Source organism: Bombyx mori, chromosome 14, assembly GCF_030269925.1.
Source record: "Bombyx mori chromosome 14, ASM3026992v2".
NCBI classification, from domain to species: domain Eukaryota; kingdom Metazoa; phylum Arthropoda; class Insecta; order Lepidoptera; family Bombycidae; genus Bombyx; species Bombyx mori.
Genome location: NC_085120.1, coordinates 6,448,780 through 6,467,478, shown reverse-complemented (window position 1 = coordinate 6,467,478; position 18,699 = coordinate 6,448,780). Strand labels below are relative to the sequence as shown.

The 18,699-nt window shown below is 36.8% G+C and overlaps 1 protein-coding gene across 5 annotated transcripts in view; it reads right to left on the bottom strand.

Moving 5' to 3' along the window:
- The window catches only part of LOC101741137 (tryptophan 2,3-dioxygenase), a 34,169-nt gene that overhangs the window by 10,198 nt on the left and 5,272 nt on the right, over nt 1–18,699 (bottom strand). For 2 of the 5 annotated variants that reach the window (XM_062672049.1, XM_062672051.1), the window contains exons 2-4: nt 11,991–12,127; nt 5,359–5,531; nt 2,847–2,980 (exon numbers count right to left, since the gene is read on the bottom strand). In XM_062672049.1, coding sequence (XP_062528033.1) covers nt 2,847–2,980; nt 5,359–5,473 — 249 coding nt within the window. In that variant the 5' untranslated portion in view covers nt 5,474–5,531; nt 11,991–12,127. Of the gene's footprint in view, nt 1–2,846; nt 2,981–5,358; nt 5,532–11,185; nt 11,334–11,990; nt 12,128–12,429; nt 12,446–18,699 lie in introns of those variants that run through there. The other 3 variants (XM_062672050.1, XM_004922602.4, XM_062672048.1) reach the window with 3 other exon arrangements.

The window sequence follows — 18,699 nt, the reverse complement described above, 5'->3', positions numbered from 1 at the left end:
CAAGCATTTTCATATTTATCTACCTTTTAAACTTTCTCAGGACTTCCACAAATAATTCAAGACCAAAATTAGCCAAACCGGTCCAGCCGTTCTCGAGTTTTAGTGAGACTAACGAACAGCAATTCATTTATATATATATATATATATATATAGATTAACGTCTCGATGACCCAACATTCTAAGGAGAAATAGAAACAGATACTGATCTTCATACTACATAATTAATAGTTTCTTCGGTCTTCTCGAGCCGTGGACACAATTCAAATTAGTTATTACGGCTTAATATCAGGTTTCTTATTCTTGTTCCTCTTATCGAACTATATGGGATTGGTGCAGCATGTCCTCTGTTTCCATTCAGACCTATCATACGTCATCTCTGCATTCAGACTCTTCTCTCGCATATCCTCGTTCAGACAGGCCACCGAAATCTTTTTAGGATGACTTTTTTTTATCGTTATTATAATATTTACGACAATTCGAATTCTTATGAGTGTTCATGTAATTTTTTTTTATAAAATGCGGGATTTAACCGTAAAAGTAATTTTTATTATGTTCGTACTGGTTTTCAAGATCAACGGTCCACTCCTTACGTAAAAAGCTTTATATAAAAATGGTTATTTAAAGCATTTCTATTGATAGATATCCGTCCTTATATACGACACCCATTCTTTGAAACCAATAAATACATTTAACTCACAAGATAAAGCCATAAACGTATGAAAAAAAATATTATACGATATATCTTATATCTTTAAACGAGCAATTCTTGTATAAATAAATATATATATATAATATATATAATTTCGGTAGGCAGCGGCTTGGCTCTGCCCCTGGCATTGCTGAAGTCCATGGGCGACGGTAACCACTCACCATCAGGTAGGCCGTATGCCCGTCTGCCTACAAAGGCAATAAAAAAAAAATAAAAAAAATATATACCTAATCTGAATCTCGGAAACGGCTCCAACGATTTCCATAAAATTTAGTATACAGAAGATTTCGGGGGCGATAAATCGATCTAGCTACGATTTATTTTCAGAAAAAGTTGTTTTATTCGTGTTTTCAATAATCAACTTTATCGATAATCAACTTAAGCATAAACTTTTTTTTTTTTTATTGAAAGAAAATAACAAATTATGTAATATAATATCAATATGTAATTCGTATTTAAATATAATTTCTAAAAAGCACAATTTATCAAAAAATCCGGTCATCCGCTAGTGTCTAAAATTAAATAAAGATCATCGCTCCATAAATATCATATTTACATAATAATATGTAAATCTATTTAAGATATCAGCTTGCGGTAAATAGAAAATAAATATTCGCTTTTACATTTGTAAAAGTGCGTTCAATTCAATTAGTACAAACAGAACTGCTTATTAATAGGTTCACTAGTGCTATCTTGCGTACAACATCGTAAATACTGACACATTATGTGCGGCGACATTAATTTAATATTGATAACGATTAACCATCTTGGACGTTTTTGTGACAGAATCTATATATTAAATACGTGAAGCAAAAACTTTGTATCCCTTTTTACGAAAATTGCGCGGACGGAGGAGTATGAAATTTGACACACTTATAGAGAATATAGAGAAGAAGTGCACAATGTTAATATTTTTTTTAAATAATGCATAAAAGATACATTAAATCAATAAAGAAAACATTACACACACTACATACCATGTATTTGACGCACACACGCATGCATACTATTTATTGTGAAACTTTTGTTGTTGACGTCTGTTGTCAAATTGAGATTAAATATTGTTTGTCTTTGTTAATATTTTTTATAGTGTAGGCTTGGCGAAATTTGTGATTATAAAATACAATCATAATAGTGTACAAACTTAGAATTCCAATTAATTATAGTCGAATTTCGACTACTGCGGGACCTCTAGTAGTTTTAAATATTTCAATAACAGCTTCACCGGAGCTTCTGTGGGATCGAAAAATGAGGCTAAATGTATGTAGCTCTCTCATTGCCACAAGATGACGGCTAACTTTCCTTTGTCTGCATGAAAATTGGATCAAATTGCGTCCTATAGTTTTTTTTTTTTTTAACAATCACGCCACGTTAACTGGTCCCGTGATAAGTTCGTAAAGAACTTGTGTTACAGGTACCAGATAACGGATATACATGTAAGATTTTTATTATACACATACATATATTTAATAGACATCCATAACCCTGGAAAAGACATTTATATTTATCATACAAATATCTTCCCTTGGCGGGATTCGAACCCGCGACCCCCCTGTGTAGTGACCATGTCACTTACCACTACACCAGACGGTCGTTAAGTACTACAATCTCCGATCTTATTTGGTTAAAGTAGGTATCTCTCTGTCTTCTTGTTCACCTGACAGATGTCAACAATGGCTGGACATAGGCAAATCTTACTACAACAACCGGTTAATACTAGTATATAGAACGGGCGTGTATCTAGAAGACACTTCAGAAAACAAACCGTGCAACGCAACCTCTTTGAACTAGATATATAAAAAAAAAATTTATTGTTTCGAGTCAACTGTCAGGGTTTCGGCTTATCTTGGCGGTTATGCGTAGCTTGTTCGATATATTTATGTTTGATACTGACGGATGCGTTATCATTAATGAATTTAACAACATGTTTTTAGTGGTAGCTCATAATCGATTGGTCATCGTATAGAGCTGTGATCGTCGCCGCATGTTGAAACTTATGATCCTATCTCGTAAAGTTTTTAGTTATTAATCGATTTTATTTGTTCCAATGCTTACTGATATATTATCGTCAAATAATACAATAACATCTTGTACTTATTTGACAACGGAAGTTTAGGTGATAAGAAATGATACTCACTTTCAAGATGAGCACAATCCTGTTGAGTCTCTTCAATATCTCCATGGTGTGGCTTTCGTCCAAGCCTTCCACGTTAAGTAATGCCCTCACAGAATCCACTTCAAATATTATCTGCTTGAACCAGAGTTCGTAGGCTGTGGCAACAATTAAGCAATTTGTCTATGAAACAGGTTATATATGAGTAACTTGATTACTATATACAGAATGGGAAAAATGTTCCCTTACAAAAATAATGTTCGTCTATTAGATTTTTGATAATAAGATAATTTTTCTATTAGTCTATTATATATACCGCTTTGGACAGTACAGTGTACAGCGCGCTGCATGACGCCGTGGACAGGGGTGAGTGGAAAAAAATCCTAAGATTGAAGCTCATGGGTGATGGAGGTCACGACCCTCAGACATGAGGAACACGACTCGAGGAGGAGGAGGATTAGATTTAAAAATGTGTCCATTTTATTTACTGATGGTAAGTTGAAACTGAACTTAGTGTTATTCAACAAATATCCAGCCCAGTTGTAAACCAGAAGGAACTGTTAGGAAATGTTTACATTTTTTTTACATTACATTTATATATTATGACTTGTCCATTGAAGTGGCGTACACTTTGCCTTTGTACACAAGCGCATTGCCAAACTTACAAAAATTATATCAAATTATTACGCAATGGAGAAAGTGTGAATTAATTTTTAATTAATTATCTTTTGAGGTTCAAATATTTCATAATTTTACACTTACATTTCGGAAATATAATTTCTTCTAACTTTTTATTATTTTTATTAATTGACTTAAAAAAGGAGGAGAGGTTTTCGGTGCGCCTGTATTTTTCTATATTATGTGTGTACCTCAGAACTTTTTTGTAGGCGAACCGAATTCAATGATCCTGTTAATTGAAAGCCGGTGCATGTGAAATTAATCAAAATTCGATTAGTAGTTTTTGAGTTTTCCTTTTTGACTTCGACTACATTAATGATTTTTTTATTATTATCGTTAGTGACAACTCAGTTGTTATTAAGTAGGTATATAAAGCTATATTAAATAGCATGAGTGATCGTCACTCACTTTGACAAATCGCCGTCGAAGTAAAATTTTCTGATTGTCTTTTGAGGCCGCACGGGTAGGTACCATCATCCTGTATCGCTTAACGCCATATGGGCAGTGAGCCGTCCACCCATCTTAGCAATAAAAAAAAAACACGACTGTCCTTTCTATGCGATCGAAATTCAACACTACTTTGGCACAAATGGGCAGGGCTTAATTATTTAACACTAATCATATTCACACTCACTGGTACCTTTTTGTACAATAGCGGGTAGATAACGGTATACGACAAGTATTACTCAAAATAAACAAAACTAAACAAAAAAAAAAAAAATAGTATAATGACTGTAGATTAATTGGTAAGAAAAAATCGGGAAGTCAAATGTGATAAAGCACTAAGATGATACGTGAATTTTAAATGCAAAAGTTCAAGATGGGTCATTTGACTCGTTATCGGTATGTTTAGTGTCAAAATCATATTGTTTTAAATTATAAATACGCACACTTGTATTATCTATACGAGTTTCGGTGAGCAATATATTTATCTGATGATATACAGCATGTATGTGATTTAGGTCGATTACGTAAATTACGCTTGGTTGTCATAATTCGGTAACTCGGTCGCAACGTTGTCGGAAATGCATTTTGACGTAAAAGTATACTTTCAAATTTGAATACTCGTTTGTTGTATAGTCTCGCAGATCAATGTGTAGGTACGCCAATCTAATTAAATTTAATAGCGTTTAAGCGGTGAATTTAAATTTAATATATAAAAAATAAAAACTTCTTGACGCTATATCAATAAACAAACAATAAAAATTATCTGAATTTTATTACATATCTGTATTTTATTTCATAATATTTACATATATATATGGTGATAACAGTAAAAAATATAATCTAAATTAATAAATCGCTTCAAAAGATACATTTAGGTACTTAATTTTTTTTAACGGGACGAAAGATCTTATACTTAAAATTCTTCAAAGAATATGGAATATGCACTGAAATTTACATGATGTTTTTAAATCAGTTTTACATGCAAACCTATTTTAAAAGTAGTGATACAGTAATTATAGTGTACTTGGGCTAATAAAGCCTTTATTATGGGTATTGAAGTGTAATTATTGACCTTGGTTAAAGAAACTAGATTTAAATTACTCGTCGTTGACGACTGCTAGTTTTTTATTTATTGCTTAGTTGGATGGACGAGCTCACAGCTAACCTGGTGTTAAGTGGTTACTGGAGCCCATAGACATCTACAACGTAAATGCGCCACCCACCTTGAGATATAAGGTCTAAGGTCTCAAGTATAGTTACAACGGCTGCCCCACCCTTCAAACCGAAACGCATTATTGCTTCACGGCAGAAATAGGCAGGGTGATAATACCCACCCGCGTGGACTCACAAGAGGTCCTACCATCAGTAAAAAATAGCAACTGTAATCTATTTTTATGGATATGGACGTTACCTTGGTGTGTGATGATGAAGAGATGCTCATCGTGTACAGGTTTAGAGGACTCAGCGCTGAGCATCCTCTGCGCAGACAGCAGTTTATCCAGCATCAAATATTCCCCGTATAGCATGCCGGCCTCGTTACCAAGGTGCGCGCCTTCTTGGCCATTTATTTCGTCGATCGCTGATCTGTGTCAAAGAGTACAAAATAATCTATCTATTTATTAAATATATAAAAATATATAATATATATAAAAATGAATTGCTGTTCGTTAGTCTCGCTAAAACTCGAGAACGGCTGGACCGATTTGGCTAATTTTGGTCTTGAATTTGTGGAAGTCCAGAGAAGGTTTTAAATGTAGATAAATATGAAAATGCTCGGAATTAAATAAAAATAACAATTTTGTTTCTCCTTTATGTGCCCCCCGTCGGACGAATTCCTTTTGTTTGTTTTAAGTTTTTTTTATACAAAAGCTTAGATCTTTTATTTATCGATTGAGGCAATACGAAGTCTGCCGGGTCAGCTAGTATATATAAAAAAAATATGTTTGAGTGGTGAGCTCAGGCTTGACCTGGTTGTCAAATGGTTATCGAACCTCACAGACAACACAAAGTCAATCCCTCCTATTCGCGAGAGATTCACCATATTTTAACTAGAGGGAGAGAGTTCGCTGCATTCTAAGACAGAATCAGATGGTGATATCCCTCGAAACCATGATTATTTATGGTTGGTTAAATGGTTTTTCACACACAGCACTAGCAACGGGAGACTTCCCTAAGAAAAAAGACAGGCTGTCAGATTGAGAGATAAACATCATGTTTTTTTTTTATTGCCCTTGTAGGCAGACGAGCATACGGCCCACGTGATGTTGAGTGGTTACCGTCGCCCATGGACTTCAGCAATGCCAGGGGCAGAGCCAAGCCGCTGCCTACCGATAAAAATTGCGTTCTACGTTTCAAAAGATTCAAATATATAAAAACCAGTTGATTATCAATGTATCCGATTTTAAGGTGCGTTTGGAATAAATAAGTGCTTCCTATGCTGCAGTTTGAGTTCAATCCGCAACGACGACAGATGACAGCACATTTCCTAAACGTATCTACCTAATAATAACACTCAGTAAAGCCGAAAATGGCTGGTACAGAAATAAACCTACGATTTCTCAATCGAGATCCGGACATTCTCCTCGCTTTTGATTTGAGCTCTGCTCCTTCCATTTTCCGCTGACTAGTCCCAGCTATACGATAAAATTGGCGGCTAAATGTTAGTTGACATAATATTGATTAGCCTTGACGTAATCATATTCCCATAAGCAGCATATTCCTGTAGAGCCTAAATATGTAACTCCGTACCTAATTCAAAACATGGTGTACCCTACGGATGGTATTGGTAAATTTTGTCTTAAAATAGATATACTTTTAACATATAACAAAAATCATAGATCTTAAAATAAACATTTTCTTTACTAAATGTAAACTATAGCAATAAACGTTAAAAACTATTTAAAACATCAATTTACCTAATCAGTTCAAGGAATTTTCAGGTTTTTTTTTATTATGGTTGTTCGTCTACCTCTTAATGTGATTCATAAAAAATTTAAGGCTTACTCGTGATCTATACTTTCGAACATCGCCTAACCGATTAACTTGAAACTCGGTATGGTTACTTTTGGCAGCTTAGGGAAGTTTACTATCCTTACGCCGATAAGTTTAAAAACATTTATTCGAAATTAAAGTAAAGGCTGCGGAGGGCAAAAAATTAATGAGGCGACCGCGAACTGACAACCCAGCATTGGATTGCCTCACACAAGTTGGACCGAAGTCGTGATGTAGATTGGGGAAACCTGCTGTATATGGGCAACGTGAGATCGTTCATCATCGAGCCTTGATGATTGGAGACTAATAGAGACACCGCTCATTGGACGCAAATGAACGTACTTTATTGTATTTTAACTATATTATATTCTTCTACTTCTTGTCTTTATTTCACATTACGTGGGTTTGGCGCAGCAACTCAGCAAGTCTTTATATGATACTGCATAAGGAGTAGGCATTAGTTTCACGACCGGTCGCCTGTCTGACGATAACCCTCTTTGTGTTATATCACCAGTAGCATAATCATTGAAATATGCTATGGGGAGGGAATTTTGGTGTCTCTTTTACTCAGTCCGTTTTTGTTTGTATTTTTTTTATCATAAACATTCACACTAGAAATATGAAGAGAAAATATGACATTTTATTCGTTTTTCTGTATTTTTGCTTAATTTATTGGACGTGTTTGTAATATTTGCTTAAAAATATGAAATGCACGGTCGTTTGGTGTCATTAAAATTGTTTTGGCAAAGATAGAGAAAACCAAAGAATTTTTCTTTGTTTTAAATTTTCATCCGTAATTTTCTGTTGCTTTATTTTGGTCAGGCCAGCGGACAGCCCCCGGTCGGTCTAAGTATAATAGCTTCCTGAGACATCTAGACATAAAGTCGAAGTGTAAACATGGATAGTGTGTATTGGCCAACCGGTAGATCACGATCGACCGGTCGATCGTGGTAAGACAAAAAATATAAATACATAGAACAGACTGCGCAACGTAATCACCAACAACTACGCGCATCATTTTCATCTTGTATCATTTGTTAATGACCGTTACGTCACATCATTCATCCTCTCTTCTACATAATAATTCTCTTCTAATATATAATTTCAGGTTTATTTTAATCTTTTTAATAGAAGACTATATGCTACTTATTTGTATACTGAACTACATTGTTTCATTAAATTCCATGAAAGGTCATTGGTAGGTCGCAGAGTGTTTCGTCGGAAGACAGTAGATCATGGTTCTAATAAAGTTGGCCACCCCTGGTATAGTATGTAGTAATAATATAAAGTCACAACTACATTGAGTGTTTGTTACCACACAGGTCGTTCAACTGTCATGCCTTTGACTGTATTTTTTTTAAACATAATGAACCTGAATTACCTGTTCGTCAACAGCGTCTGAGGCTGTGTAAGTAGGTACACTATACACTCTATTTTACGACTTCAAAGCTCTAGAGAATAAATTAAAAAACTACATCTATTTAACATACTTTTATTGGTTTGACCTGTATCTGTTTGTGTAGCGGAAACCTTTAATCTAATTTTCACCGACTTCAAGTTTTTTATTGCATTGGTGGGTAAACGAGCTCACGTCCCATCTGATGTTAAGTGGTTGCGGAGCTTTTAGGCACCACAACCTAAATGCCACCGTTCGCCTTGACATCTGAGATCGAAATCTCAGTTAATATAATTACTTCGCGGCAGAAATAGACATATCTAAGGGTTATAATATGCACAAACACTACTAACATCTGATTATATGGAAAATTTGTATACCTATGAAAAGAGTCGTAATCACTAAGGTGAAAAAATATCATTATTAAATATCTTATATCTAGTTCGGCTTGTTTTTCAACTTTATTTTTATAGCTTTTGAACCAATTTTTACTACTAGCGAACTCGACAGACGTCGTGCTGTACAGACAGACGTCTTAGATCTGAAATTTTTAAACACTTATATACTATTTTAAAAAAAACATTTTGTAGTTGACCAAATTATGAATCTAAATCATTTTTGAATCTATTTAAACACACAAGAAATCTCTTGAAAATCGATCCAGCCGCTTAGGAGGAGAGCAGTCACATAAACAGGCACAGAGGAATACAATTATATACTTATATAAAGATTTATAAAACTTAGTAGGTATTCTATTGCTAACATACTTCATTTAGTCATAGAAGTTCAGAGGTCAAGCGATAGTCTATCGTGTAATCAATCGGAACACACAGGTCAACGACTTCTACAATATCCAGCTACTACTAACCGCTTCCCTATCTTCCTTTCACCTCCATAATCTTACCTCATCTTATCACTACGTCATATGACTTCAAAATTATACAACTCATTAATGGACTTACGAATTCCATGTTTAAAAATCGAAACCCTTTACAGATTGTAAACGGAATGTAATAATATTGCAGCTACGCCTTGTTATATGTATTAGAATAAGAAAAAGATTCAAGCGGTATTCGTATAGTTAAAGGTACAATTCCGGACAGGGTCTAGTCATTATTCAGTAAGTAAGTTAGCATTTAATTTCAATATTTTATTGAATAAATTATTGATGGATTTGATTTAAATTTACAATCAATTAATACGACAAAACTGCAGAATCTGACGTGCCTATTAAAGAAAGGTTATGAAACAGAAAGGGGGTAGCTAGAAAGGGTAATAGAACATAAACCAGCGATCGTGTATATTAATTTATATTGTTGATCTACCGGTTTGTTTTTTCGCGCGTAACTCCGAAAATATTGTATGGGCTTTCACATACAATAGTAATAAAACTTAGACAGAGGCTTATTTGGAGCAACGTATAGAATTCATTAGAATGAAAAGTAGCAAAAAAAGTGATTAAAAATTAGCGATTGTTACACTTTCACGGCGATACCCCGAACCGATTTTGACGGAATACGGTATGAAAATAGGGTAAGCCCGTGGGAAACACCTTTATTCAATTTAATTCCTCTTTCAATTTTATTTTCGTAATTACAACACGTTGTTGTTACCGAAATTTTGGGGCAATATGACGACGGAGTTTTTAAATAAGTAAATTAGCAATTTCTTTAGAAGCTGAATACACAGTTACACACAAATACATTTTGTTCAGTTCATTCCCTTTTATTCTATTCTTTTTTTTTACTGTTTTCTTCTTCTGTTATCTTAGTAAATCTTAATAAATATCTTTACGTAAATCTAAGGCGTCTATAATGATATATAATATGTAAGGTATATAAAAAGGTATAAAATATATTGTTTTCTGAAAAAAATAGTCTTATCTAAATCATTTATTAAAAAAATTTTCAAAATTTTTTATTTTTAGAGATTGTCATAGGCTGTACGGAATTAATTACGTTTGTGTCGCTTGTTTGAAAAAATAGAACATCATCTTAAAAACCGAAGTAAATAGGTAGGTAATCAATAAATAACTCAAAGGTTTTTTTTTATTATTTACAAAATAGCTATGTCCGTCTTATATGGCATTCGGGACGATGATGTAAGATTTGAAGTAAGCTACGTTGAAACTGCAACACGCAAGAATTTTCCGAAGTGTATCATATATAAGTAGAATTGCGTGATAAAAAAATTTAAATTGGGGCCGAAAACAATTCGACAAATTTCGATACGATGAACCGACTACATTAGTAATTTTATTTAATTAACTCAAGTCGTAAAGATAAAATAAACATTGAATCGCGTTTTCGTGCTAAGTAAACTAGTCATAAAGTTAGAATTTTTAATTAAATAACATAGTAAATGCTACGATTCATAAAGTATTAATATATTTATTTACATCTTAATTAATTAAAACCTTATAATAATGGTTGCTTTGACTTTTTTATTATTTGAAGACGGAAGGTTTACTTATGGCCCGAGGGCCTTTTCGGTTTCATCAGGAAGGTTTGAAATACAAGATCCATTTTCTACTTGTCTCAATGTGGGTTAGGCACACTCATATTGTTCTATCTACCAGTAGCCGCTTAATATCAGGCGGGCTGTAAGCTTTTGTTAATTAAAAATAGAAAACTCACTGTTTTCCTACTTTGAAAACACTATCCTACTTTGAACCATACTGAGACCTTAGAACTTATTTCAAGGTGGGTGGCGCATTTACGTTGTAGATGTCTATGGGCTCCAGTAACCGCTTAACACCAGGTGGGCTGTGAGCTCGTCCACCCATATAAGCAATAAAAAGAAATATATAAATTTTAATAAAAAGTTTAACAATCAGCAACAAAACGCTCACCTCATAGGACACGCCATTTCAATGCACTATTTGTTTTGACTTTATTTTTAGTTCACTAATTATAATTATTGATTAAATGTAGCGACAAGACTTGACACAGATACGTGCACCGCGTGGCCGTCGGACAGTGAGTGAATGAAAGAAAATAACTTATTGGATCTCGATTCAATAGTTAAAAGAGTGAGAGAGCACATGAAGAGCATATTAAATTCATGACTTCTACTTTAACTCGAAGGAATATGGTTGAATTTAGAACGAGAAAACCGAATGAGTTTATTTAAAAAGTTTCTTTCTATTTCTGCGCTTTGAAAGGAGCTCTCACGCAAAGAAAAGTATCGTTCTCGAGCTTGCAATAAGATAAGACGTGGGTTCATTATTATTATTATGTGTATTAAGCACTGCCTCGCCTGGGAAGACGGTAGGATACACTCCGGCGAGGTGGGTAACAATCAGCCGGAGCGTTAGGGACTATTGGGAGAGAAACCGGCGAACTATACGGGCATTGTCCAGCAAGACTGCTTTTTGCATTTGGGCCACCACCGACTTTTTGTTGAGACCAAGCCTCTCGAGATGTTTTGAGAGGCTTTCAGGGACCAAACCATTCACCGATAAAACTACCGGGATTATTTCTGTAGATACCACCCTCCACATGTCGGTCACCGCTTATTATTATTATTATGGAGGGAGTGTTTCGACTGTGCTTCATTGACAAAGACTTGGTTAGCGTTTTCGTCAAACCCGTCGCTTACAACAAAGGGTTCGGAGAGTAAACCAACCCATAGACACAACCCACTGAGTTTCTCACCGGATCTTCTCAGTGGATCGCGATTCCGATCCGGTGGTAGATTCTGCGAAGCACTGCTCTTGCTAGGGCTAGTCTTAGCAATGCCCCCAGGTTAGAGCCCCGAGAGCTCACTTACTCGCTCGGTTACGCAGGAATAGCTAGGAAAGAAAAAAAGGCAAAGTCACTAATAACATTCAGACGGGACGCATTAGCAGCAAAATAAAAATTTGAACTCTCTTAATTTAATTACAATCTATTACTAATTGAAACATCATGAACATATTCATAAAAAAACATCCTGACGAACATCGTTGAATTTCATAGCAGTTCTTGTGGTAAGAAGTGATGTGAGCCGGTAAATATTGGAGCTAACATTCTTAGTGTAATCGTGGTGTAACAATGACGCATTCCGGTTTGATAGGCAGAACAGCCGTTATTACAATGTAAAGGGTACCTTAACCTCATGTCTGAAGGTGGACTGCAGTATGATTAACGTTGCGGTATGAGCCTGATAACACGTCGAGTAAGTTCGCCAGTAAGTTAATTATTAAAGAAAATTTGAAGTAGTATGTACCAAAGATTGTATTGCTTTTTTTTTTCTTCTTACCTACATCGCTCGTTTTGTTTTGCATACATTACGGGGTTCAGCCTGAAAGTATTTGCTAACATTTGCCTTAAAAAGGGCAGTGCTTCGCTGAATCTACCGCCGCATCGGAATCGCGACCTATTGAGAAGATTTGACGAGAAACTCTAAAGCTGCCTTTATGATATTACAGGGGATAACAGTTTCAAATCACCTTATTAAGTCCGTTAATCCCGCCATGTAAATGATCTTTCCTAATGTCGTTAGCGAGTTGATAAGTCGTGCCGTCGATGATGAATTCCGCACCGCCGATCCCGTTGGCACAGCGGCCGACCGTGGTCCCTAAGTACGGCGTGTTCCTGTGCACGTACCCGTCCAGTTCGTCAAAACCCAGAACAACGTCACTGGTAATTTCGTATTTTCAAGTGTGGTACAGCACGTGAGCTTAGACAGCAATTGTAATCTATATTATAAAGCTGAAGAGTTTGTTTGTTTGAACGCGTTAAACTCAGAAACTTCTGGTCCGATTTGAACATTCTTTCAGTGTTAGATAGCCCATTTATCGAGGAAGGCTATAGGCTATATAACATCACGCTAAGACCAATATAAGCGGAGCACCAATAAAGAATGTTTCAAAATCCGGGTTATTTTTACCTTTTGAGAGCTTCCGCTGCGTGCGCTTCAGAAACGGTTAAAGTTTCGCTAAAATAATTTATGACAGAATTGTTCTCCTTTAAAAGATCTAAAAAAAGTCCGCTACAGCATGTCTATATGTTAAGGTTGGTCACTATAACGTTATTTATGCTAATCAAATTTGTTCTAAAATAAAGCATTATTTGTGAACTATTCCACGCGGACGGAGTCGCGGGCAAAAGCTAGTTTCAACATAAGTTTTTAGTGTATCTGTATTCGCAATTGGAAATAATCATATTCTGTTTTTTTCCTGACTTCACGAACCTGTCATATTACCGAATGAATAAATAAAGTCAAACGAAGTCCAATACCGTACGTACCGAATAACAGTAATTAAATTAGACGCCCGTAATTAGAATGGTAAATTTATTTATTAATGATTATACGTAGACCTCAATTTCGTCATCTTTCGTAATAATGGAACAAAAAGTTGATTCTTATTTGCGTCATATTTTAACTGATAAGAACGTAAATACATTCTACATATACAAAATTTGTTTTAACGAATGAGAAGCTAGACTTGTAGAAGTTTAAAAGTGTACCGAGTGATAAAAAAAATCTCATGCTCTTATAAAACAAAAAGGTTCTCATTAGAAAATCACGACAAAGCTTGTAATTTGCTTAAGTCGAATAATTGAACTTCCAAATTCTGTGAAAGCTGTTAGAAAATATTTAAGAATAAATACAGAATACGCCAAAATTTAAAACTTTTTAGTTGCTAAATTCCCCATCCACTATCTCAGAGCAAATACAAGCTCAAATCGATTGGTTTAAAAATCCTCTTAAAGTGCGAGCATGTACTTTAGATCGATATATACTTAAGTACGAGTATATAGTAACAGTGCGATAGGAGACATATTTTTTACAAACTTCTGTGTAGGTGTTTGACGACGCCAACTAACCAATGAAATCGAGACAAGTGAAAACCGCGAAAATTAAAAATAGAGTTTATTCACCGAGATAGGTTCCGTCTACACATTATTTCTATACTAATTAACAATATCTGGAATGTAAATGAAAATTTTAAGATTTTTAAGATATTGCATAGCTTTTATCGCGGACTTTGAGTACGGCGACTGAATCAAGAAATTCCGTAACGAAAATAACCTGACACCCCACTACGCCTACTATGTAGCTAGCGTTCAACACATTCATACGTTGCGCTGGTGTAGTGTTTGTGAATAAGCGCGCCGCGTGACGCCGCACTGCATGAGCATCATGAAAAGTTTGCCCATCTCTCTCTCACGCGGTCTAGCTTATGAGTGTGAAGGGGACAGTTAATGTTTTGCTTTTGTTAATGTTTTTAAATATAGCGTGGTCTTATTTTTATTATTGTTTTATTATTAAATTATTATTGTCTAATTGTAATTGCATAAGTTGATAAAAAATGCTTTGCAATAGCTTTACCGCGGCAGTCCCCAAGTGCCACACGTGTTTTATTTTATTTTTTATTGCTGGTTGGGTGGACGAGCTCACAGCCCACCTTATGTTAAGTGGTTACTGGAACCCATAGACATCTACAACGTAAATGTGCCACCCATCTTGAGATATAAGTTCTAAGATCTCAGTATAGCTACAACGGCTGCCCCACCCTTCAAACCGAAACGCATTACTGCTTCACGGCAGAAATAGGTGGGGTGATGGTACCTACCCGTGCGGACTCACAAGAGGTCCTATCATCACCAGTAAATAAATAATACAATACACTAGACATAATATTAACCATAACTAAAACTTAATAAATAAATATGCTATTATTTCGAAATCAATACTTTGCATTTCTATTCCTATTATTGAGAAATAGGCCCAAAACACGTTATTTCGGATCCTCCCGATTCCCGATACACTAACGGTGCTTTTAGGTATCTCAAGCACCGGTCATCGTTCTCGTCGAACCCGTTGCTTGCGACGAAGGGCTCGGCAAGTAAATTAACCCACAGACACAGCCACAGCCCACTGAGTTTTTCGCTGGATCTTCTCAGTGGATCGCGTTTCCGATCCGGTGGTAGATTCTGCGAAGCACGGCTCTTGCTAGGGTTCGTGTTAGCAAAAAGTTTGAGCCCCGCAAGCTCACCTACTAGTTCGGTGAATCTAGAATAACGCTCGACGTTACTAAAATAGGTATGAAAACAAAAACAAAAAACAAAAAAAAAGAGACCGCTCGGCGAAAAAACTTGTCCATTCTCGAAGAGCTCCACATAGTAACTAGGCTGTCTATAATCTGTTATCAGCACGTACTAAGCTACTTTACACAGAAATGTTAGTAGGTCATGTCGATGGGAAAAGACCTCGAGGTTGATACCCGTTGGTCAAAACTGATAGGACCACCTACCGGCATGCCGTGACAAGTGACACGAGACACGTGGAAAACCGGTTCTAGCCTCCATACTCAGAAGAAGAAGCTTTCATGACAACTCTCTTGGAGATCTCTCAGACTGAGCTCTGTGAGTTCGCTTACCAGTCACGTGAAGCCGGATTCTCTTGAGGCTACCGATGATTAGGTATGAAAAAAGGACCATAGAACCTAGAAACTTAATGAAATATTTCAGAGCTCCAAGACCCTAATGTCAAGGCAAAACTGAATAGCTGTTGTTATTTATGGAGCGTGAAGGTACTCCCGTTGTAATTATTAAACCGGAATGGCTCTTTACCCGAAGATATCTTAAAGGTTATTGATTGTTATAAGATCTTGACTTCACTAATTTTTATTATCTTCAACGAATATTCGCTTTGGCAAGTGCAGTCAAAACTTTCACTATTTACGATCATAAAATATGACAAGAAGTCGTCATGGCCAAAGGTAACATGTACAGTGTAATAGTATCAATCGATATAACTATGTTATGTTCTAATTTCGCAGGTAGGTCCCAATTTTTCTATAGAAATACACTATGTACCTACTTAACACGTTTTCTCAAACGACGGTCACAATAGAATAAAATATAGAAGAAAAAAAAACGCAATATTTATAAATTTATAAAATTAATGATCGGTTGTTCGTTGTAGTTTGAAGGATGCGATAGCCGTAATATAATTTGAGAGTTTTATCTTAAATCTAAAGATGGTTGGCCGTATGCAATCATGTCCCTCTAATGAACACCAGATGTATTGTGATATAGTCGACCCACTCAGGCAATAAATAAATAAATGACCGAAGAATAATGTTCGAAGGGTTATACTGTGGGGAAATTAAAAAAAACACGGGTTAGATTAAAAATCTCTTTGCTTAAAAAAACACAGGAAATCGCCGGACTCCCACCCTCCACTGGGGATGGCGGGCGGGGTATGTCGAAGTCAAACCGACTAAAACCTCCTGTCGCTCAACAACCCATGTCCGAGCCTCTCATAAGGCAGAACTCATGAAAAGGCAAAGGGGGGAGAGTGAAGCGTTTAGCGCGGACCACATCTCTCCCATCACCATCCCCCTCGGGACGCCAGACCGGCGGTCGTCGGCGCCACGACCACTAGCTCTCTCGGTCGGCAGGCTGTCCGAAGCCCGCCTAGATGGCGCCGGTTAGAGTTAGTTATCCTACGGAATACCCGGCTGGGTCAGAGCCAGCGTGGGTCGAGGATAGCCGGCCATCCATCACCCGGATGCTCTTGCGTAAAACGCGTGCAGAGCAGCTTGCAAGTCGTCTTCTTAGGCCCCCTTCGCCGGGCCCCAGACCGACATATGAAGGGGACCCGAAACACTCAGAGGGCCAAGGCTTGAGCGAGATCCGCCTCCCTGGCCCCCGCTCGACGGCGGCGGGCTTGTTCGTCTCTCAAGCGTCCCGCCGCCTCCTTCTGCAAGAGTCGAGCATCGCCTTCCACGACTCGTTGTTGTCGAGCATCGATACCACAACACTCGGCAACAACAAGTCGTTTCCTATTTTTGCGACGAGGATACGGCGCCACCCCTCCTATGCGGGGCAGGCAACGAGCGTGTGCTCTGCCGTGTCCAAGTCGCAACCACCATGGTGGCACTCTGCCGTCGGCTCGGCTCCGATCCGGTGCAGGAACTCACCGAAGCAACCATGCCCAGTGAGCACCTGCGTGAGCCGGAAAGTGAGGCGCTTAAACTCGTTTCGTAGTGTCGACGTATCACTTTCTTGTTGACGTTTATATACAGAACCATTATTATGGAAGTTATATTTAACATTATGCAATATTCTAATAAAAATTGTTATATGAGTGCAATTTTGCATGTTTCAGTTCTGGCGGGCTTTCTGTCTCTACCACAGACCATAACAATGTAGGTCGAGCGAGAATGTTGCCAATAAGCATAGATAATACGCTTAATATTTAAGAGCTGTAGGTAGACTTACACATTGCGCTATGCGTTTATCTAAATATCATATTAATAAAGTCGTAATTCATTCAGGCAAATACGAAAATGAGTGAAACCTCATCATTAAACTGCTACATTTATACCCTACTGAGCGTAGCTTTCGGCTATATTCGATTATAAATCCACTGGCAATGTATCCACGAGAGAAACTTGATTTTAATTATGACAAAAAAAAACGACCCTTATCGGCTGTAATTTTTTCCCGTAGTTCGTCAATACAAAGAACCAAATAAACTGGGTAATGCCTTAAGCTTTAAGTAAAAATGGTATTGATAACACACGCAGGAAGTTTGAACATAGACCGGTAATATATTATTCGAAACAAAATTAAATTAATCTGCGCCGTTATAATTACATAGTCTCTGTGTGAATAAATCCTAGCTTCCGCATTCTTTGAATCTTCATGGATGGATGGTCTTCATGGAGATTGGTTCGATAAATTAGAAAATTATGACACAGTTGTTTTCTCACTTTTAACTGGCCGAAATTCTAGCAAATGATTTTAAATGAACATTGATTTTTTTTTCTTTCAAAAGTTTTCCTGCGCAAAACTCATCTAATTGAGATTCACTGAATCTCAATATTTTATATTAGCCATTAGAATATATTTTTTAAACTTCGTTTCCTTTCAACTAGATAGTTTAGTTTTATAATTTCGTTCAATTGAGGGTTACATTCACACGTCATCACGGATCGTCCCGATCCATTACCGGTGCTTTTAGGTACCTCAAGCACCGGTCATCGTCCTCGCCGAACCCGTCGCTTGCGACGAAGGGCTCGGTAGCTTAATACAGTAGGTTAGGTGTAGGTTAATACAGACAGCCCACTGATTTTGTCGCCGGATTTTTTCAGTGGGTTGCGTTTCCGATCTGGTTGTAGATTCTGCGAAGCACTCTTCTTGCTAGGGTCAGTGTTAGCAATGCCCCCAGGTTAGAGCCCCGAGAGCTCACCTACACGCTAGGGTAACGCTGATATAGCCTCTCAAGGCTATCATAGGTAGGAAAAGAAAGTTGACAAGATAACCCAGAGTACCCATTTTACTTTTTTTGCCCAATTGTCTGCCAGTAGAATAAAGGGGCTATTCTGGCTTCACTATCGTTTGTGGGCAAGAGGAGCAGTGCTTC